The sequence below is a fragment of the Arachis ipaensis genome, chromosome B2 (genome assembly GCF_059453495.1).
Source record: "Arachis ipaensis isolate K30076 ecotype BB chromosome B2, ASM5945349v1, whole genome shotgun sequence".
Classification (NCBI taxonomy): domain Eukaryota; kingdom Viridiplantae; phylum Streptophyta; class Magnoliopsida; order Fabales; family Fabaceae; genus Arachis; species Arachis ipaensis.
In genome coordinates this window covers 115135279-115153916 of record NC_142437.1, presented here as the reverse complement: position 1 = coordinate 115153916, position 18638 = coordinate 115135279, and the positions used below count along the sequence as shown (strand labels likewise).

At 31.2% G+C, this 18638-nt stretch overlaps 1 protein-coding gene across 1 annotated transcript; it reads right to left on the bottom strand.

Moving 5' to 3' along the window:
* Positions 1-1602: 1602 nt before the first annotated feature.
* Positions 1603-5259, bottom strand: LOC107628521 (spindle/kinetochore-associated-like protein). Its single transcript, XM_016331165.3, has 9 exons — positions 5067-5259; positions 4837-4961; positions 3666-3778; positions 3463-3547; positions 3109-3176; positions 2681-2786; positions 2568-2597; positions 2363-2476; positions 1603-1936 (listed from the first exon to the last, which is right to left on the bottom strand). Exons 1-9 carry the CDS (start codon positions 5176-5178, stop codon positions 1859-1861), a joined length of 831 nt encoding a protein of 276 aa, XP_016186651.1. The 5' UTR covers positions 5179-5259; the 3' UTR covers positions 1603-1858.
* Positions 5260-18638: the final 13379 nt, after the last annotated feature.

Sequence of the window (18638 nt, the reverse complement as noted above, 5' to 3'; positions counted from 1 at the left end):
TTTTACTGCACAAATTAGCAAAACTTTTTTAGGTACGACAATTATAACAAAATCTACTTTTAACAAAACATTAGCATTGATAATAGGAAAATAATCCAAGTTGTAGCATATGGGAAATGAAAGTAGCATCATTAAGATGGTGCGGCTATATGGGCCCAGAAATATTATTATAATCCTAAGAATAGACTCGAGAATTGATGAGAAAAGGAGCAACTGCAGCAAAAAATAGAGCCAGTTAGTACCCTACTACTGTTCACTATGTCATGTCTTTTCTCTTTTCTCTGTTTTTCTGTCTAAACCTTATAGGACCCCACCTCTGCTAGCATGGTGACAAAATTCAAACCCAGCTGCCTTTAATTTAATGCACTTTGTCCCTATCCCCAATGCTAATGCAAATTGTTATGCGTCCACAAAATATTTTTGTAATCGCACTAATGTGTCTAATCTTTGAGTTTGTGTTTGTTTTAGACAATTTTAAATTCACATAATCTATTGTTTCAAGAAAGTCAAGACTCAAGAGCATTGAACATTTGAACACACTCCTATGGTCCTATTCCTATATATATTATCATGAAGCGAAAAAACCGAGAATGTCAAGGGTAGCCATTTGGTTAGATTTTAAAGCAATCAAAAACAATTTATTAAGACAAATTTATGTAGCATTAGACCATTAGTAGAAGAATTCTGTTAAACAGGATGTATATTAGTACTTTTTCTCAAAATATTGTTTCTTATTTTTTAAATTTATTAGAAAATTAATATATTTATATAATTTTTGTTAACTATATTCATTTTTTTAACAAACCTAGAGGTTAAAGGAGAATAGAGATAAAATATGTATAATATAAATATTACTAATGTCTTTTTTTGAAAAAAAATGTCTCCTTCATTAATTAAAGTTAATAAATTTAAAAAGTAAAAAATATAATTCTTATGAGTGTCTAAATTTATTTTCCCTAGTATTTTCATATAACATCCATCTACAAGGACTTTGAAAAAAAAATAGCATATATATTGAAAAATTATTAAAGTTACTTAAGTAGAGAGAAGATATGATAATGTGATATAAATGTTTAAAGCTTAGTAAATTGTGAAATGATTATTACAATGTGAAGGATTATTGCTATTCAAAACCTGTAAGGCGGTAACATACCAGGGAAATTAGCAAGAAAAAAACTCAGTACTTTTTGTTGCAGGTAAAAATGGATGAAAATTTTCATGAGTTCTTGTTACTCACCAAAATACTGATTATCAACTTAGACTAATTCAAATTGAGATAACACACGCTGTCCAAAAATAAAAATGAACACAACTTATAGTATGAAATCATACTGTTTAAGACCAAGGGAATTAACTAATAAAAAAAAAAACTTTTATCAACATTTAGCTGCCAAGGGAAAAGATTAAGGTTTGATAACTATGCTAATGTTTGTCCTGCTTAGTGAGATTGTAATAAGAAGTTAGGCAGAGATTGAATGAGTGGCCAGAGAATTCAGGGTTGAATGCTAGACTTTGCTATTTCTAGTGCAATTTTATTAGAAAACTAATCATAGAAAGAAAAAATATTTTAAACACTAGAGAGTAAACGACCAACAAATTAGATTTGAATAACAAAAACAATAGTATGTTTTATAACTAGTCACGTATTTGGCATCAGATGCAATATTTAATCTGGCAATCAAGTTTAGCACCATCCATTGAAAAAAGATACAACAGAGACACATAAGGTAACATGCATAAACTGATTTCATACAAGTATTTAGGTCCTGAAATATATCTTGCTATGAGTTTGAACATCAAAGGTGTATTGGATTTATCATGATACTAAAATCTTCTAATTCTAAATGACCAAACTTGTTCAGTTAGGCTTCTGCAGAATAATGATGCGATGATGGCCGACACGAGTCTCATTGATGCGGCCAAGGTGACGAAGAACCTGCAGAAACAGCAAAGACAAATTATAGCACAATCAATTTTTCCCAAGAAATAACAGTTGAAAGTGTAAAACACCATACACACACTGCTTGCTTCCCAAGTAACTAAGGTGGAACAATTAACAGTTATCTTATTGAAGAAAATTGGCAAATGAATTCCTTGAAGAGATGACATAAACCAATCAAAAACTTGAGGACTAATATGTTAACATCAATATTTTTCGGGAAAGAGAGTAGAATCAATGCCACAATCAAGAAGAACTTGATTTGTTTCAGATCCTTGACATAATCATTATCAGAAGTGAACTGTTGAATAGCAAAACAGAACATTTATAATGTAGGAGTTAAAACAATCAACAATCATGGATTCATTTTTTTTTTTTGGGAAGAACTGAAGCAAATTTGAGATGGATAACAAGAATACTCACAGTTAGTATTGCCTTTCCAGTATTGTCAAGCTTCAGTGATGGTCCTTTTATGTCAGCTTCAAGAAAGAAATGTTTTCCCTTAACCCCTTCCATAGTTGCAATATCTCTAATTTCCTGCATTTTGCAACATGAACGAGAACCTTCCCTTTTGCCATAAATGAAACAAGAAATAACACATTAACATGAAAATTGATGCTTCACTCACCAGGGCTTTCTCCCACAGATTTTCTGCCAACTTCATGCACAAATAGAACAAGTTGTCAAGAATTTAAAGAATGTACTTTGCAATTTACATCTAAAAAGAATTTGATTGTTAACCTTCTTTTTCGGGGCTATGATAAGTTGAGCATTTGCTTCAGCATAGGATGCCATGTCATTGATTGCTGCATTCACCTTCTCTAGAGTAAGCCTACCTCTCATGTATCTAATATCAGTCACAAAGTGTTAGATACGAATTTCATTATCAAAAGCCAAAGCACAAAGGTATCATCAATTAATCAAATAATGAGAAGGGAAAGGAATTTCAAAAATTATTGTAAACATTTCAAATGATATACGTGCCTGGAAAACTGCTGGATTGCTCCAACAAATTTTCATTTAAAGACCAGAAGCAATGGAAAAATTGAAAGGAGTGAAGCTACAAGGGCTTATAACAATGACAACTGAAATTTTTTTTTATTTTTCTTTCTCTGAACAAGCAATTTACACAGATGTTGTATAGTCTAAGCTGAACTCAAATTACTTACGATGACAAGGAATCTAGTTCACTTGCAGTAACATGCCACATTGGTGGTGAACTGCGACCTTTTTTCTCCTTAAAATGATGAAACAAAAGAAAATGTGAGACAACATCAATTTGAAAACATAGCAAGTCAAGGAAAAAAATAATGTAACATCTTTGAGAACAGGTTACACTGATTGTCAAGTTGTAAAAACAGACAAAAACAAACAATAGAAGAAAATAAAATGAGACACATGAAATGCAAGGAAATGGAATAGTATCAAACTGTTAATCACTTGTGCTGTTTTAAATACTAAATAGGGAAGAGTTGGGAGGATTGAAGAAAATAATGTCTGCACCAATAACATATTTCATTTACCTTAGGTAACGGAGCAGGCTCTTCATTAACCTTCAAATTCAAAGCCTCCAATCCAGGGTCTTGTACAGAAAATTCAGGTAACAAACTGAAGAACAAGACTAGAATTCAGCACAACAGGAATGGTTATATTATATAAAATATATCCGAATTCACAATAAATTGTTGCACATTACAGCAAGGTTAAAAAAAAAAGGTGTAATTACCATCTACTAGTATTTGAATCTGAAACTGTCACCCTATCGGGCAATTGAGAGGGAGCATGAAGGGACATATTCTGTAGTTTCTTTTGCTGCTTCAATGAGGCACTGATCAATTTCTATAAGCAGGCCAGAAAATTAAACCAAATTCAATGGTCATTCACTTGAACATAAACAGTTTTCTCAACAAATCATCCATCTTTTCCTCTCATCTTTCAGATAATCTTAAGACAACCTTATAGGACCATAACAATTCATACAACATCCACCGCTAGAGAACCCTATTTGGTCTAGACGCACACCCCATTCAATGGTAAATGATGTGAGTCTTCATGATGTACTACGCACCACATATCTTGCACATCATATATACACAATAATATTTTTCTTTTACTAATAGCTATTATTGTATATTTTTAGCTGAAAAGTGGTTTCCATTATAAGAAGTTAATACAAAATAATCCAACACAATTTTGTTTTCATTTAGTCTCTAGTGTAAATAATTAATGATTAATGATTGTACCTTTGTAGCTGGAACAGCAAATGAGAACCAAATAAAACTATATCATTATTTCCATGAGGCCTCAAACGAAGCAACTCACACAGACACACACACAGAGCAGGAGCAGCAGCAACAAACCTCACCACAAATTAGAGGGGAGGGAGGGGGGGGGGGATCAAAGCAAAATATAAAAACCCAATTGCCCATACCATTCATTTGAAAGCAAATAAATAAACACAACAAACACAGGGTGAACATAATGGATCATATCCTCTCATGTAAGTATCAGCAACCAACTTCAAATTCATTAGTAGATAGAATTTTAAAGAGCAGTGCTACAGAGCCCGAATATATTGCTTCAATAGTTCAATCAAATACAATGTGTCAAAGCAATTGTCACATTTGGTGACATATCTTGAGGACATGGAAAGAATGATAAAAATATTATAAATGCTCTGATCACATGTTTCTGCATAACTCTCTAGCTATGAAATATTATCAAACTCTCAACTGAATTTTGCGAATTTTGGACATTTTGGTAGAGATTGAAAACTTTAAAGGACGAAATTGACCTCAATTGCCAATTATCTAGGACTAACTTGAAAATTTACTCAATAAATTTGAAATTTTCACGATCTGCTATGTGACGTGCAAGTAATAAAGTAAAATAAATGCCTTGGTTTTGGGAATGGCTTGAGTCTCTTCGCGGAGGCGATCCTTGATGGCCTGAACTTGAAGCTCCATGGCCTTCACCGCCGCGTCCACCGCCGATAGGTCAGCCATGCTGCTCGCCGGAAACACTACACCAAAATAATTAAATTGAATAAAATAAATAAATAAATAACGGCTGCGTGGAACGGAATCTTCTAGAATTATAGAAAAGAAGAAGAGTTGGAGTAAGTAACTGTTTCTTGCAATGACGAGCTCCTGAAGATGAGTTATGCGAGCGTTGAAGGAAGACATCAACGATTCAAGCGATGATCCAGAAGCTTCGGTGGTTGAATCCATCATCATCATCTGTGGAATCGAATAATCCAAAGGAACCTTTTTTCCGATTTGAGAATTGAGAAAGACGAGTGTTTCAAAATGCTCTGCCACCGCTTCCGCGCCAAAATTGTTTCTTTATTTTTTTGCATTTGTATATTGGGCTTTGGACAAAAAGAGAAAGCTCATGGATCATAGAGGTTTAATGCCTCCTCTAAAGGCCCAACTATTAACACTAAGAGGCCCATTTTGTAGGCCTGTAAAATTTTCTTCTAAACAAATATAACCCGCTATTAATATTTACAAAAATATTTTACCAAAAAAACATTTACAAAAATACTTTGAGAAAACAAAAAAATGTCACTAAATCAGTTCTATATATTTGTATATAAATATATATTATTTAACTTATTTTAATATATATTTTATATTTGACATGTATTTTATATTGATAATTAATTTTTTACATAAACCTAACATGGTTATAATGTTTAATTTAATAATACTTTGACCCAAAAAACGCTATAGTAGGTTAGTGATAAAGAAATGGGAATAATATTTATAAAATTCTATTATGAGTTTAATTTTGAAATATAAAATTTTTTATATGATTATTCAAGTAAATTTATATATTTAGATAATTTTTAAGTGATATATTTGAATATTAAATATTTTTTTTACCGTGATAATATACAATTAAATATATTTATTATAAAACTCTTTTGTATTGTGAGTATATTAAAATTAAATTATTTTATTATTTTGAATTTTTTTTTCAAGTTGCCTCAAGAGTGCACCAGGGAATGGGATCAGTTCAAGTTAGAAGCACTATGATGTGGTTTAATGGTGTGTATAACTAGAAATATTTGATGTAACCATTTTCAATACGAGTTCATACGTTTCATTTTTTTTTTTTTTGGTCAGGGATCATACGTTTCATTCAGAAATATAAAAAAACTTTCCGACCAAAAAAAAAAAAGGAGGATGGGTTTGCTTTAGTATATATAACACAAAAGTTGGATAAATAATGTAATTTTATTATTAATACGATACACTTTATTATTATTATTATTATTATTATTATTATTATTATTATTATTATTATTATAAGTTTTGCATTTCTCAAAGATACGAAGTAAAATATAAAAAAATGGGTTATAAAGTATTGTACTTGCCAATTAGATCATTGCAAATATATATTCTAAATTTAAAAAAAAAAAAAAAACAAGACTATAAAGGATAATCATGGCTATCTAACTTCTAATAATTTCCAAAGTTTGTAGAATAATATTAGTTAATTGCAGACAAGAATACTATCCAACCTGTCACAAATAATGTACACTACTACATGGTTATCATTATCAATATACACACAAAAGTTTGTCGTAGTTGCTATATCATAGATCTCTTGAATAGTATTAGCCTCATAAATCAAGTCTAACACCTTAATTATTATAATAATGAGTTTCTGGAAATTGTGCCCTTCATGATCCCGTGTCTTATTGTTTGGTCTTTGATACATGTTGGATCTTCCTTAATTATGTCTATTAATTCTCTAACAACTAAATGATTAGAAAGACTCCTCTCACAATATATATATACATCATTCCCTTAGACAATGCAAATAGTCATCCACACCCTCATGTAAAATATTCTCTAATTAATTAAGTTCTTATAAATTGGTGTATTTCACATTTGAGGTCCTAAATTCGTTGTTACATATATAACTATAATAATATGATTATTTATTATTTAGCTTTTCTAATCATTTTTATGCATTAAGGTTAGTTAGCTCCCTTATCATAGATTGTTATATTTACGAAGCATTTTTGGCATGAATCAATGAACCTAATTAAGCATGCAGTCCCCTTCTATTGAATAATAATAATAATGTATTACACTTCACTTGAGGAATGATGACATGACTCAGTTCTATACTTAGTTTAGAGATCAAGATATTGAAGAACTTATTATTATTAGTACCATATAATAATATTGGGAATGCCGCATTTTTTGTTGTTACCTTCATAAAGGACTATGAATGTATGTGATAATGCTTTGTTGTGATAGTTCCCATAACCTAGTTTTAGTTTCACTTTTCTCAATCCCTATTTGTCTTTTTTATTGGGATTTTATGTTTCTTTCCGAGTTGAATTCATATTATATTTGCTTCATAGGAGACAAACTTGAAACTGTTGCATCTTATGCCTTCGGTGTGGAACACCATGGCTTCCTCTTGCAATTCATGTTGCTCTAGGACATTATTTAATTAACAATATAAAAAAAATCTAATATGATTACTAATTAGTACTTTGACCTAGCTAGCTACCTATATTTGTGTATGTCCATAAAGACTTTTTACAAGAATTATTAAAGATTATGTTCAATGAATTAAAGAAAATTATATGGTACAGATCTAAATCTGTACAGATTTAAAGATTTGCTTATTTAAACCACACTTTTTAAAGCCACACTTTTCACTTAAAACCGTAGCTCTTCACAAAGAAAAGCGTCACCTAATGGAAAAAAGTAAATTAGAAAATTTAAGAGAAGAAATAATTAAGTTATCAAAATTAATAGATCAAAAATTAATGATTTTAACTAATGTTAACTGTAATGACACCGAATTCTTAAAATCAATACAAAATGATTTTTCTCAAAATCTTTATTTTACTATAAGCTTTATTGAAGGACTTCAAAAACCTGAAAAAACTTATTTTTCACACGGAATTTCTAAGAAATGTTATCATGGAAATGATTTCCCACATCTTTATTATACTTTTAACCCACAATTAAATTCTATAGTAGATATGCTTGAAGAAATACTAGTATCCATAAAATTTCAAAGAAATAAGAAAAAAGAAAATCCAAAAGAAGAAAAATTTCAAAATATAATCAACATAACAGATTTAAAAGTAAAACCACCACTAAAATTATGAATATTGAAGAAAAATTAGAAGAAGTTACAATGCTTTTTAAACAATTAAAAATGGCTCAAGAAAATAATATTATGGAACAGGGATTTCAGATAGAAGAAGAAATAGTAAATTCTGAAAATATAGAAAATGAAGAACACATCCTAGATTATTCAAGTGACGAAGAACCAGCAATTCCAATACAAGTAAAAAATGAAGCTGGAACATCTAGGGATAATCAATCTCAATTTAAATGGGAAACAGGTTTTGATAATTATGCTTTTAAAAAAGAGTTTATAAATAAAGATTCAAAATATACAAAAATACCATCAAAATACGTTCCTAAAATTCAGGAAATGGAAGGAGAAAGAATGCTCGATTTAGACTGTAAAACGAATGAAAAAGAAATTTTCGAAAACTGGTTGAATTCCTTCTTATTAGAAGCCTTTACTAATCCAAAACTTAATGAATTATCTGGAAGAGACATTTGGAATTACATAGGGTTTCATACTAAAGGAGCTATAAGAGATTATATGACATCAATAGAAAACCAAATAATAGAAGAATTAGCAACAAAAATAACAGCTTATGATAAGATATTATATATAATGATGATTCTATATAAAGAATTTTTTGGAAAAAATATTATAGATCATAAACAAGAAGTCTATAATAAAGAATATCAAGAAGCAAAAAACCATTTAGCTAACATTCACATATATGATCTATGTAATGTGGAGTCTTATATATGTGAATATAGAATACATTATTACAAATTAAAAGAAGAAGATAAAAATCATTATCTTAGTATGTATATAACAAAACTTCCATATCCTGCTAACGAATTTATTATGGGAAGATTTATAAGAGAAATAAATAGAGGAACAATTGAAAATAATTTTGGTGGAGCAACCTCTGCAATAAGAGAGGAAATAAAAGAACGTTGTATGCAAGAAGCAACTCAAAAAAGATTTGCAAATATAATTAGAATTTGCTGTCAGGATAATGAAGAGATACCTCAAAAATATGGTCTTAATAAAAATCAAAGAAAAAGAAAATATCAATTTAGAAAAAGAAAATACTATCCAAACTGGAGAAAAAAGAGGTATTTTAGAAAAAGAAATAACAATAAAAATAAGAGACAAAAAAGTGATTATTGCCCAAATAAAAAAGAAAATTGTAAGTGTTGGTATTGCCAAGAAGAAGGACACTATGCAAATGAATGTCCGAAAAAGAAGGATAAAAAGGATCTTACTAAACAAATAGAAATTGCTAAGTCTTGTTTCATGGAACCTTTAGAAGAATCTGATGATAACTTAGACTATATTTTTGAATATGTCTCGGAAACAGACTCAGAGACTGAGTAATAATGCTACATTTATTACTATAAAAATAACAGAAAAATTTATAAATGCTTTCATAGATTCTGGAGCAACACAATGCTTTGCTAGTTCAAATATAAAACTTGATTGGAAAAAATTAAAGAAACCATTAAGAGTTAGAATAGCTGACAAATCAATACATAAAATTGACCAAAAAGCAGAGATGGTTGAAATTTTTATTCAAAATTATAGGTTCATTGTTCCATCTATATACATGTTAGATTCTGGAATGGATTTTATCATAGGAAATAACTTTTTAAAACTATATCATCCATTCATTCAAGAACTAACATATATAGTTTTAAAAAGTTCCACACGATTCTTCAATAAATCAAAAATCAAAACGTATAAAAATACCGACTACTACTATAGATAAGATCTTAAAATTTAAAATATTTTCTATATTAGAGACATGTTATTTAAATTTATACTTTCAAATAAATATCCCAAAAAATAATCTTGAAATAAAGATAGAAGAACTTTTGGATGAAATTTGTGCTGAAAATCCTTTAGATATTAAAAATACAAATAACGAATTAGTAAGCATTAAATTAAAAGATCCGACAAAAGAGATAAATGTTCCAAATAAAATCCCTTATTCCGCAAGAGATAGAGAAGAGTTTTCATTAGAATGTAGAGATCTTTTGGAAAAAGGAATTATAAGATTAAGTAAAAGTCCTCATGCGGCTCCAGCCTTTTATGTCGAAAACAATAATGAAATTAAAAGGGGAAAACGAAGAATGGTTATTAACTATAAGAAGATGAATGAAGCAACTATTGGTGATGCTCATAAACTTCCAAGAAAAGATTCTATTTTAGAAAAAATCAAAGGAGCAACTTGGTTTTCATCTCTTGATGCAAAATCAGGATATTGGCAACTTCGTTTAGACGAAGAAACAAAGAAATTAACTGCTTTTACTTGTCCAACAAAAGAATCAACAAGTGTGTTGCTCTATGAATGGAATGTATTGCCATTCGGATTAAAACAAGCTCCAGGTATTTATCAAAGATTTATGGAAGAAAATCTAAAAGAGTTAAATGAATTTGTTTTAGTGTACATTGATGATATACTAATTTTTACAAAACATGATAGAGAAGATCATCTTCAAAAATTATTAATAGTTTTAGAAAGATGTAAAGAAAAAGGATTAGTTCTTAGCAAAAAGAAAGTAAGAATAGCAAAACAAGAAATAGAGTTTCTTGGATTAATTCTATCCACTCAAGGAAAGCTAAAACTTCAGCCAAATGTCCTAGAAAAGGTAAATTTATTTCCTAATAAAATAGAAGATAGAAAACAATTACAAAGATTTTTAGGGTGTATAAATTATATTTCTGATCAAGGATTCTTAAAGAATATAACAGAATACACTAAAAGCTTATTTCCAAAAATAAGTACTAAAAAAGAATGGAAATGGGATGAAAAAGATAGTATGCAAATTCAAAAGATTAAAGAATTATGTGAAAAACTTCCAGAACTTTATATTCCAGAAGAAAATGACTACTTAATAGTAGAAACAGATGCTTCAGACATAACCTGGTCAGGATGTCTAAAAGCTAAGAAAGCTATAAAAAGTTTGGAGCAAGGAAAAGAATCACTAGATTCTAAAAATTCCCCAAAGGAACTACTTTGCAGGTATATTTCAGGGACTTTTACTCCAACAGAACAGAGATATACCACTCATGAAAAGGAAACTCTAGCAGCAATTAAATCTCTTAAGAAATGGAAAATTGATTTACTACCCAGAGAATTTACATTAAGGACAGATTCAAGCTACCTAACAGGTTTCATACGATATAATTTAAAAGTTGATTATAATCATGGACGATTGGTAAGATGGCAATTATTTTTGTTACAATATCCAATAAAAATTGACTATATTAAGGGTGACAAAAATGTTATTGCAGATACATTAACAAGAGAATGGAGTTCGTCTACAACGCATTAGATCAAGAAATTCAGAAATACGAACAAGAACTCGAAAAATGCAAGCATTGTCAGCAAATAAGGACACAGATCCAATCCCTCAAGAAGGCCATCGAAGCAATGAAATCAACACAACAACCAAAACCATCAGAGCTCAGCCAGCTAAGCGTGGTGGACAAATCAGGTGAAGAAAAAATTCTAGAAAATAAAATAATTGCTGAAATTATCAAAAAATCCACCCAAGATAAAAAAGATTATGTAATTTATAATGGCCCCATGAAAGGAGTATATGATGCCTGGGAAAAAGCAGCACCATTTACACATCAATCAAGGATAATTCATAAAGGAGGGTTTTTAACACTGGAAGAAGCAAAGGAATCTTTCAGGGAATATGAAGCTCTTCATCCAGAGCAAACCCTAAAAAGAGCAGATAAAGCTCCAATTCAAACCCAGAGAACAGGGATAATAAGAAACATTCCTACAAGGGCTGAAATCAAAGAAAAGAAAAGGGTCTGTAGATCAAATCTCAGAGAAACCCTTAATATAATCCTGAACTGGACTGAAGAAAAAAGAGCAATTTTGGGATATTATCCTATTGCCAAAGAACAGCTAACAAAGCTGGTTATATTTCCAGATGCATCCCCATCGGACACCTATCAGTTTTTTCAGTATGGATTAATTGATACAATTTTAATTTTTAATGATCTAAAAATTATTAGTGAGTTTCCTGCAGGATTCGTTGATGCAGTGAAGAGATTTAAAAATATGATTGACAACGTAAATCCAAGGGATATATCCCTAAAATTTACGAACAGTCAACCTATTTTTAATGAAGAAGAAGAATGCTTGGTTCCAGCACACCAAGTAATATTCATGTCCGTCTTCCCAGGAAATTTTCAACCAATTGATCAAGTTCAAGATTTAACAATCTACAGTCATGAAGGAAGGCTAGCCAGCACACTAGCAAGGGTCTTCGAAAGAACTCAAAAGATAACAAGGGAATCTCACACAAGAATTAATTATAAAAGCAGAAATACTTTGCTTGTGTCTAGTAAAAGGAATGAAATTGAAGAAAGAGAGATGAGACTCTTAGTGGAATTTGAATCAGCATTCTACAACTTATCTGGACTCTTAGAAAAGCTCCCTGAAGGGATAAAGAGGAATCTCTGCTATTTGATAAAAGACAGAGAAGACCACAAGTGCCAGCTATGCGTCTCAGAGTTATCTGAAGAAAGCAATAATAAAACGGAATCAACCCACATGATAAAGGAAGAAGACAACGCATCTGAAGGTCACATAATGAAAGAGGAAGACAGCACATCTGAAGCATCTCTCAACATTATTGCATAGTGACGTAAGCGCTTAGGTCATAGAGCACCAACAATGTAGCTGGTGCAAGATAATAAACAATGACGTAAGCAATGACGTCATAAGAAGGGTAAGGATGGGAATTGTTCATCAGACCCAACCATTATAAATAGGTTGCTTAGGCAATTGTAGAAGGCATCAGAAAATAGAAAGCAGGAGGCTAAGAGTACTCATATGCTAGGAGAGCAAGGGGGAAGCAGCCGAGGCGATTCTATAGTCTGAAGAAGAATTCCCTTAAGGGAAAAATAGTTCTAAACTCCCCTCTGGAGTTAGTATCTACAATCTCCCCTCTGGAGATAAAAAACCCTTATGTAAAATATACTAAATAAAGGAAGTTTTTCTCCAGAAAGGTACATCTTCATTCTAGTCTTTCAATTATGAATTATTTAGAAAGTTTAGAATTAACAGAAGAATCTCATTATTATAGATTAACTGCTTTATTAGATAATGAAAAACAGGCTGTTCTAAAAACAGAATTAAACCTCAAATCAAATGAAAATTTCAATAAACAAAATCTTTTAAAAGAAGTTTTTAATAGAAAAAATATAATATACTATGGAAAAATTCAACTTGAAGCTCCTATAAAAATAAAATCTGCCAATGGAGAACTTGAAATAGCTTTGATAAATAATGAAGAATTGAGTAAACAGATTGAGAAAATTAAGGATCAACAAAAAGATCTAAAATTGGATGGATTCATATTAGTACTATACAAGTCTTAATCAAATCTACATATATGAAAGGAATTAATTCACCAATAAGTTTAGCAATCTGTGACAAAAGAATTACTGATGACCCAATAGATCAAATAATCGGAATTGTTCACGGAAATTTGGCAAACGTAAATGTTAAATTTAATGCCCATCTTGGATATGCTATACCTTTATCAACTGAAAATCTTGGGAGATCTATAAGTTTGGCTTATAAATTTCATAGAAAGAATCTAATGGAACAAGATGATGAACCATTTTCAATTACATATGCAATAAATTATGCTTTAACAAATAGCCATCATAGTATAATATTTAAAAACAGAGAAAGAATTTATGTCGATGAATTATTTCAGAAAATTGTAAAAACAGAAATACCAAAATATAAAGCTATTGAAAACTCAGTTCTATTATTAAAAGAACCATCAGAAAAGTTGGTTTCATCAAATTTTCAAATAAGAGAATCTAAAATTAATAGCCCTTTAAGTTTATCTAAGTTAAAGATTAAAGAAGAAAATTCTGAAATAAAAGAACTAACAAAAAAGGTCGAAAAATTAAATGAAACCCTAAATACTAAATTATGACAATAAATAAAGAAGAAATATATGTAACTTATCAAGATAAGAAACAAGAGCTCTTTGAAAGAGAAAATCGTTTGAATTATTTGCAATTTTCTGAAATAAATCAAAGAGCATTTGAAGCTCTAAAAACAATCTATGAGGAGTTAAAAAGAGAAGTTGAAGAGTTAGAAAAATTAATAGAATCTCTAGAAAATAGTGATGAAGCGATGATAGAATTTGCAGAAATTCTAAAATAAATAATGAAGCATGCAAAGATTGAAAGACCAGAAAATAAAATAAAAAGAAAAAGAGCGAAAAATTTAAAAAGTAAAATAAAGGAGTATAAAAGGGAATTAAATAATCTTCAGATCGAAATTGATGACCTCATAATAAAAAGGATAGAAATAAGAATAAATATAAACAAGTTGGAGTTAAACTTAAAAAATTTATAAATGCCTGGAAAACCATATTATGACTTAAAAGAATTAAAGCTGTTGAAAGAAAAAATGGAGAATGAGGTTGAAAAATTAAAAAGATATTTAGAAACAACAGAAAGTGTAGAAATAAAAGAAGTTGTTGAAGATTTGAGAAAATATATTCAAGAAAAAGACAAACAGATAAAAAATTTTATAAACAATAATCCATGCAAAAAAGACTATTATAAACTAAAACAAGATTGAAAAACTATAAAAATCAGAATTATAAAAGTAACATTTTCAAATTATAAACTTATTCGAAGTAAAATATGAAGAGTAAAAAATTGGTATCAGAGCCAAGTTAACGATTAAGGGTAACACTTTTTCTTTAAGCAACACTTTTAGTGACACGTTTTTCAGCCACAAAAAGACAAAAATCTGTACACCCACATCTGTACACTATAAGGCCCCATGAATTAAAGCTCACTCTTTATAACAATTTACTTCAATAACATAACAAATTCAAATGAAAAAGTATTGATAATAATTATATTTCCTGGGTAATAATTAATGAAATTTTTATCTCAATATGGTTAACTTTCGGAGTAACAACGTTAAACTTTTTTTGGAAATATTTGGTAACAAAAAAAAAAATTAGCCAAAACTTGTCTTATTTAATTAACATTCATTAGTTATTGTATTTATTAATTATTACAACAATTAATGAATGTTAAATAAGATAAATTCTGATTTTTTTTATTTTTTATCTTTCTAATATTACCGATATATGAACAAAGGTTGAATAATATATTTATAATGTTGTAACTCTTTATTCTTTATATAACATAACATTCATAATTTTATATATATAATATTCATAATTACATATCTATTACATCTAAAATTGTATAATTATTCTAATGATAATTAATAAATACTAAATAAAATAACTTTAGGTTATTTAGGCTGATTTTTTATTATCTCATAAACATTATTGATACAGAAGATACTGATATTATAGAATTTAAATTTTTGTTAATATACACTAAAAAAAGTTCAATAATAAATATATTATTAAACATTTGTTAATACTTCGGTAATGCTAAAAAGACAAAAGAATATTGTGTATATTTATCATTTTATTATTGAGTCACTACAAGGAAACCGGGTGTTACCTGTGGTAAAATACCAGCCCTTTTTCCAGAGCGCTGCTGTTCGAGTGAGCTGCTGCAGTTCTTCATGCGTTTTGATGGTCCGCCTCCAATAGATCCAAAATGGTTGCCCCAAATGGCCGGCCGTTGTCCTCAACCGCCCCAAATTGGCTGATTTGTGGCGAATCCTGCTGCGAAATTTGGAGCCGCTCCAAATTAATTGAACCGAGGCGGTAATCGGCCCTTACCGCAGCAAATAACTATGGGGGGAAAGGGGTTTTGCCTCACTAATGAAATACCCAGACCAAATTAATTTTGCACCATAACCTTCAAGTATTTGGCGCAAGAACCCTTCCTCAGAGCCAAGGTATAGCAATCACTGGCCTCCTTCCCCGCCGTCCTTACCCTTCCCTCTGTCAGATCCAACTGAGTCCGCTTCATCGTTCTGTGTAGGTCAACAGGCTCCTCCCTCAGCCGTGTAGCTCCCGTGCACGAAGGTGAAGTAGAAGGGGTCGTCCGAGTTTTCTCCTTCTGCCGTGCATGTGTGTGACGTCGTCGGCGTCATCCCAATCCATCCGTCCCTGTGTCATCCTTGGCAGCCTTCTCCCCTTTGGCGGTGCTTCGTGTTCCCGATTGCAATAGACTCCTCTCTCAGTGGTATGTTCCTCTCCCTCATCCCAATTTAAGTTTCGGGGCTGTTGAGAAAACTATTCTTGTATCAATTTAATCTTTATGCTTTCTAAATTAAGACGCCAATAACCTTCCCTCTTTTTGGCGCGAACCCTAGCATAGCATAGCACCAATCGCGGGTCTCCTTCCACCACCGTTGTGACGTCGTCGGCAGCCTTCCCCCTTGCCCTTGCCCTGCTGTGTGCCGATCGCCCCCACTCCCCTCTCTCAGGTTCGTTCTTGTCCCCTCCCCCAATTTAATTTGAGTGGCTGTTCATAAATTAATTTCAACATCAATTTCATCCCTGTACCATGTGAACTTTTGGTGTCAAAAGCATGTGAGAAACGATCCTCTCCCTCGTATGTTCCAATTTCCTCTCCCAATTTAGTGAGCAGATTTGATTTTCTTTTCCCAATTTTTGAACCCCTGAGTTTTGATATATTTGTGCTTAGTGCAATTTCGTATTGGAATCCAGTTTTACACTTTGAATTTGGATTAAACTAATGTACTTCCTATGGGACTGTGTGGTTGACTAAATTAAGTAGAATCCACTTTTAGTAAGCAAGAATATCTGCCATTTTTGTGTTTCTGTGTTCCAAGTTTGCTCCTCTATTCAAAGTATGAACCTTCTGAAATAGAAACCTAATTATTATGCTCTTTGTTAGAAAGACCGAGTTGAATTGACTAAGTTAGAAATCACATCAGTTTGGTAGCATTTGGTTTCTCTCTTCTATTGCTAATGCTTCTTGTGTGGTTATTGACCAAACTGACCAATATATCACAGTGAAAGTGAGTATGGGTAACCTAATTTGGTTTTGTAGTGCAGTGTATGGAAGTCCTCAATTCAAAAAAATAAGTATATTTTTGGATCATTTGCGTTCTATTAATTCAGGCCATAATGGACCATGGCTAGCCGTTGGTGATTTTAATGAGATTGTGATGCCAGACAAGAGTATGGGTGCTTATTTTTCTTTTCATAAAGCTAGTCTATTAGCTACTACTCTAGATGACTGTGAACTCTTTGATTTTAAAGTGACTGGTAGGAGATATACTTGGTATAGAACAGTTTAGGCTGGCAGGGACTTGGCTAAAAAGTTGGATAGAGCACTGGTTAGTGAGGCGTGGATGACAATATTTCCTGAGGGTTATTCTGAAATTCTTAGCAGGTTTCATTCTGATTATTACCCTATTTTAGTTCGTTGTCATGGTGGCCTTAGAGTGAAAGGTTCTCGTCCTTTTAGGTTCCAGGCTGCGTGGGCAACACACCCTTCTTATAAATATGTTATTAGTAAGTCTTGGAATCAATGGTTTGGAGGCGTTACTAAAAGGCTTAAGTTGGTTCAACATATTTCTTTGGACTTTAACTCAAAGGTTTTTGGAAATATTTTTGTGCAAAAAAATAAGCTGAAATATCAGATTGATCAGATTCAACAGCGTTTGGAGGTTACCGATATATTGTCTTTGAGAATTAAAGAAGCTGAACTGAGGGAAGATTACAATAGGATTTTATTGCAAGAGAAACTTTTTTGGTACCAGAAATCTAGAGAGCAGTGGGTCAAGTATGGGGATAGAAACACTAAATTCTTTCATCTTCAGACTTTGGTGCATAGAAACTATAATAGAATACATGGATTATATGTTAGAGATGGTACTTGGTCTATTGATCCAGATATTCTCTAGGAAGAAGCCCTCTCTTTTTACAAGAATCTCTTTGGTAAAACGAAAGAGGTTGGGGTTGATTGTTTAGGGAATGTTTCAGTGCCCACTCTAAGCACCGAGGCTTGTGCTAAGTTAATTGACCCTGTCTCTTTTGCGGAAATCAAGTCAGCAGTATTCAGTATGAGCCCTTTTAAGGCTCCTAGTCCAGATGGCTTTCAAGCTTATTTTTTTTAAAGAATATTGGGAGATAGTAAGCACTGAGATTTGGAATATTGTCCGGAGTACTTTTTTGGGAGAGTACTTAAATTGTAGTATCATGGAAACTCTGATTGTGCTTATTCCTAAAATTAATAACCCTGCCTTTACGAAGGATTTCAGGCCTATTAGCTTGTGTAATATTGTTTATAAAATTATCACCAAAGTATTGACTAATCGACTTCGACCCTTTCTTTTAGATATTGTTAGTCCTTTACAAGGAGGTTTTATTCCTGGTCGTAGTGCTCCTGATAATATTATTGTGGCCCAAGAAATTCTGAATTTCATGAAGCACACAAAATCCAAGAAAGGTACTCTTGCTTTTAAAATTGATTTTGAATAAGCTTATGATAGGGTGGATTGGAGGTTTTTGGAGAGTATTCTCATTGCTTTTGGTTTTCCTATCATCACTGTTAATTTGATTATGAATTGTGTTCGTGCATCATCTCTTTCTATTATGTGGAATGTGAATAGATTGGATAG

Excerpts from the sequence above, each read along its gene's own strand:
- LOC107628521 (XM_016331165.3), bottom strand. The coding sequence starts at position 5,178 with ATGATGATGATGGATTCAACCACCGAAGCTTCTGGATCATCGCTTGAA. Across the intron at positions 3,779-4,836 it reads AAGCCATTCCCAAAACCAAG|AAATTGATCAGTGCCTCATT; the intron begins GCATTTATTTTA and ends GCCTGCTTATAG. Across the intron at positions 1,937-2,362 it reads CTGGAAAGGCAATACTAACT|GTTCTTCGTCACCTTGGCCG; the intron begins GTGAGTATTCTT and ends CTGTTTCTGCAG.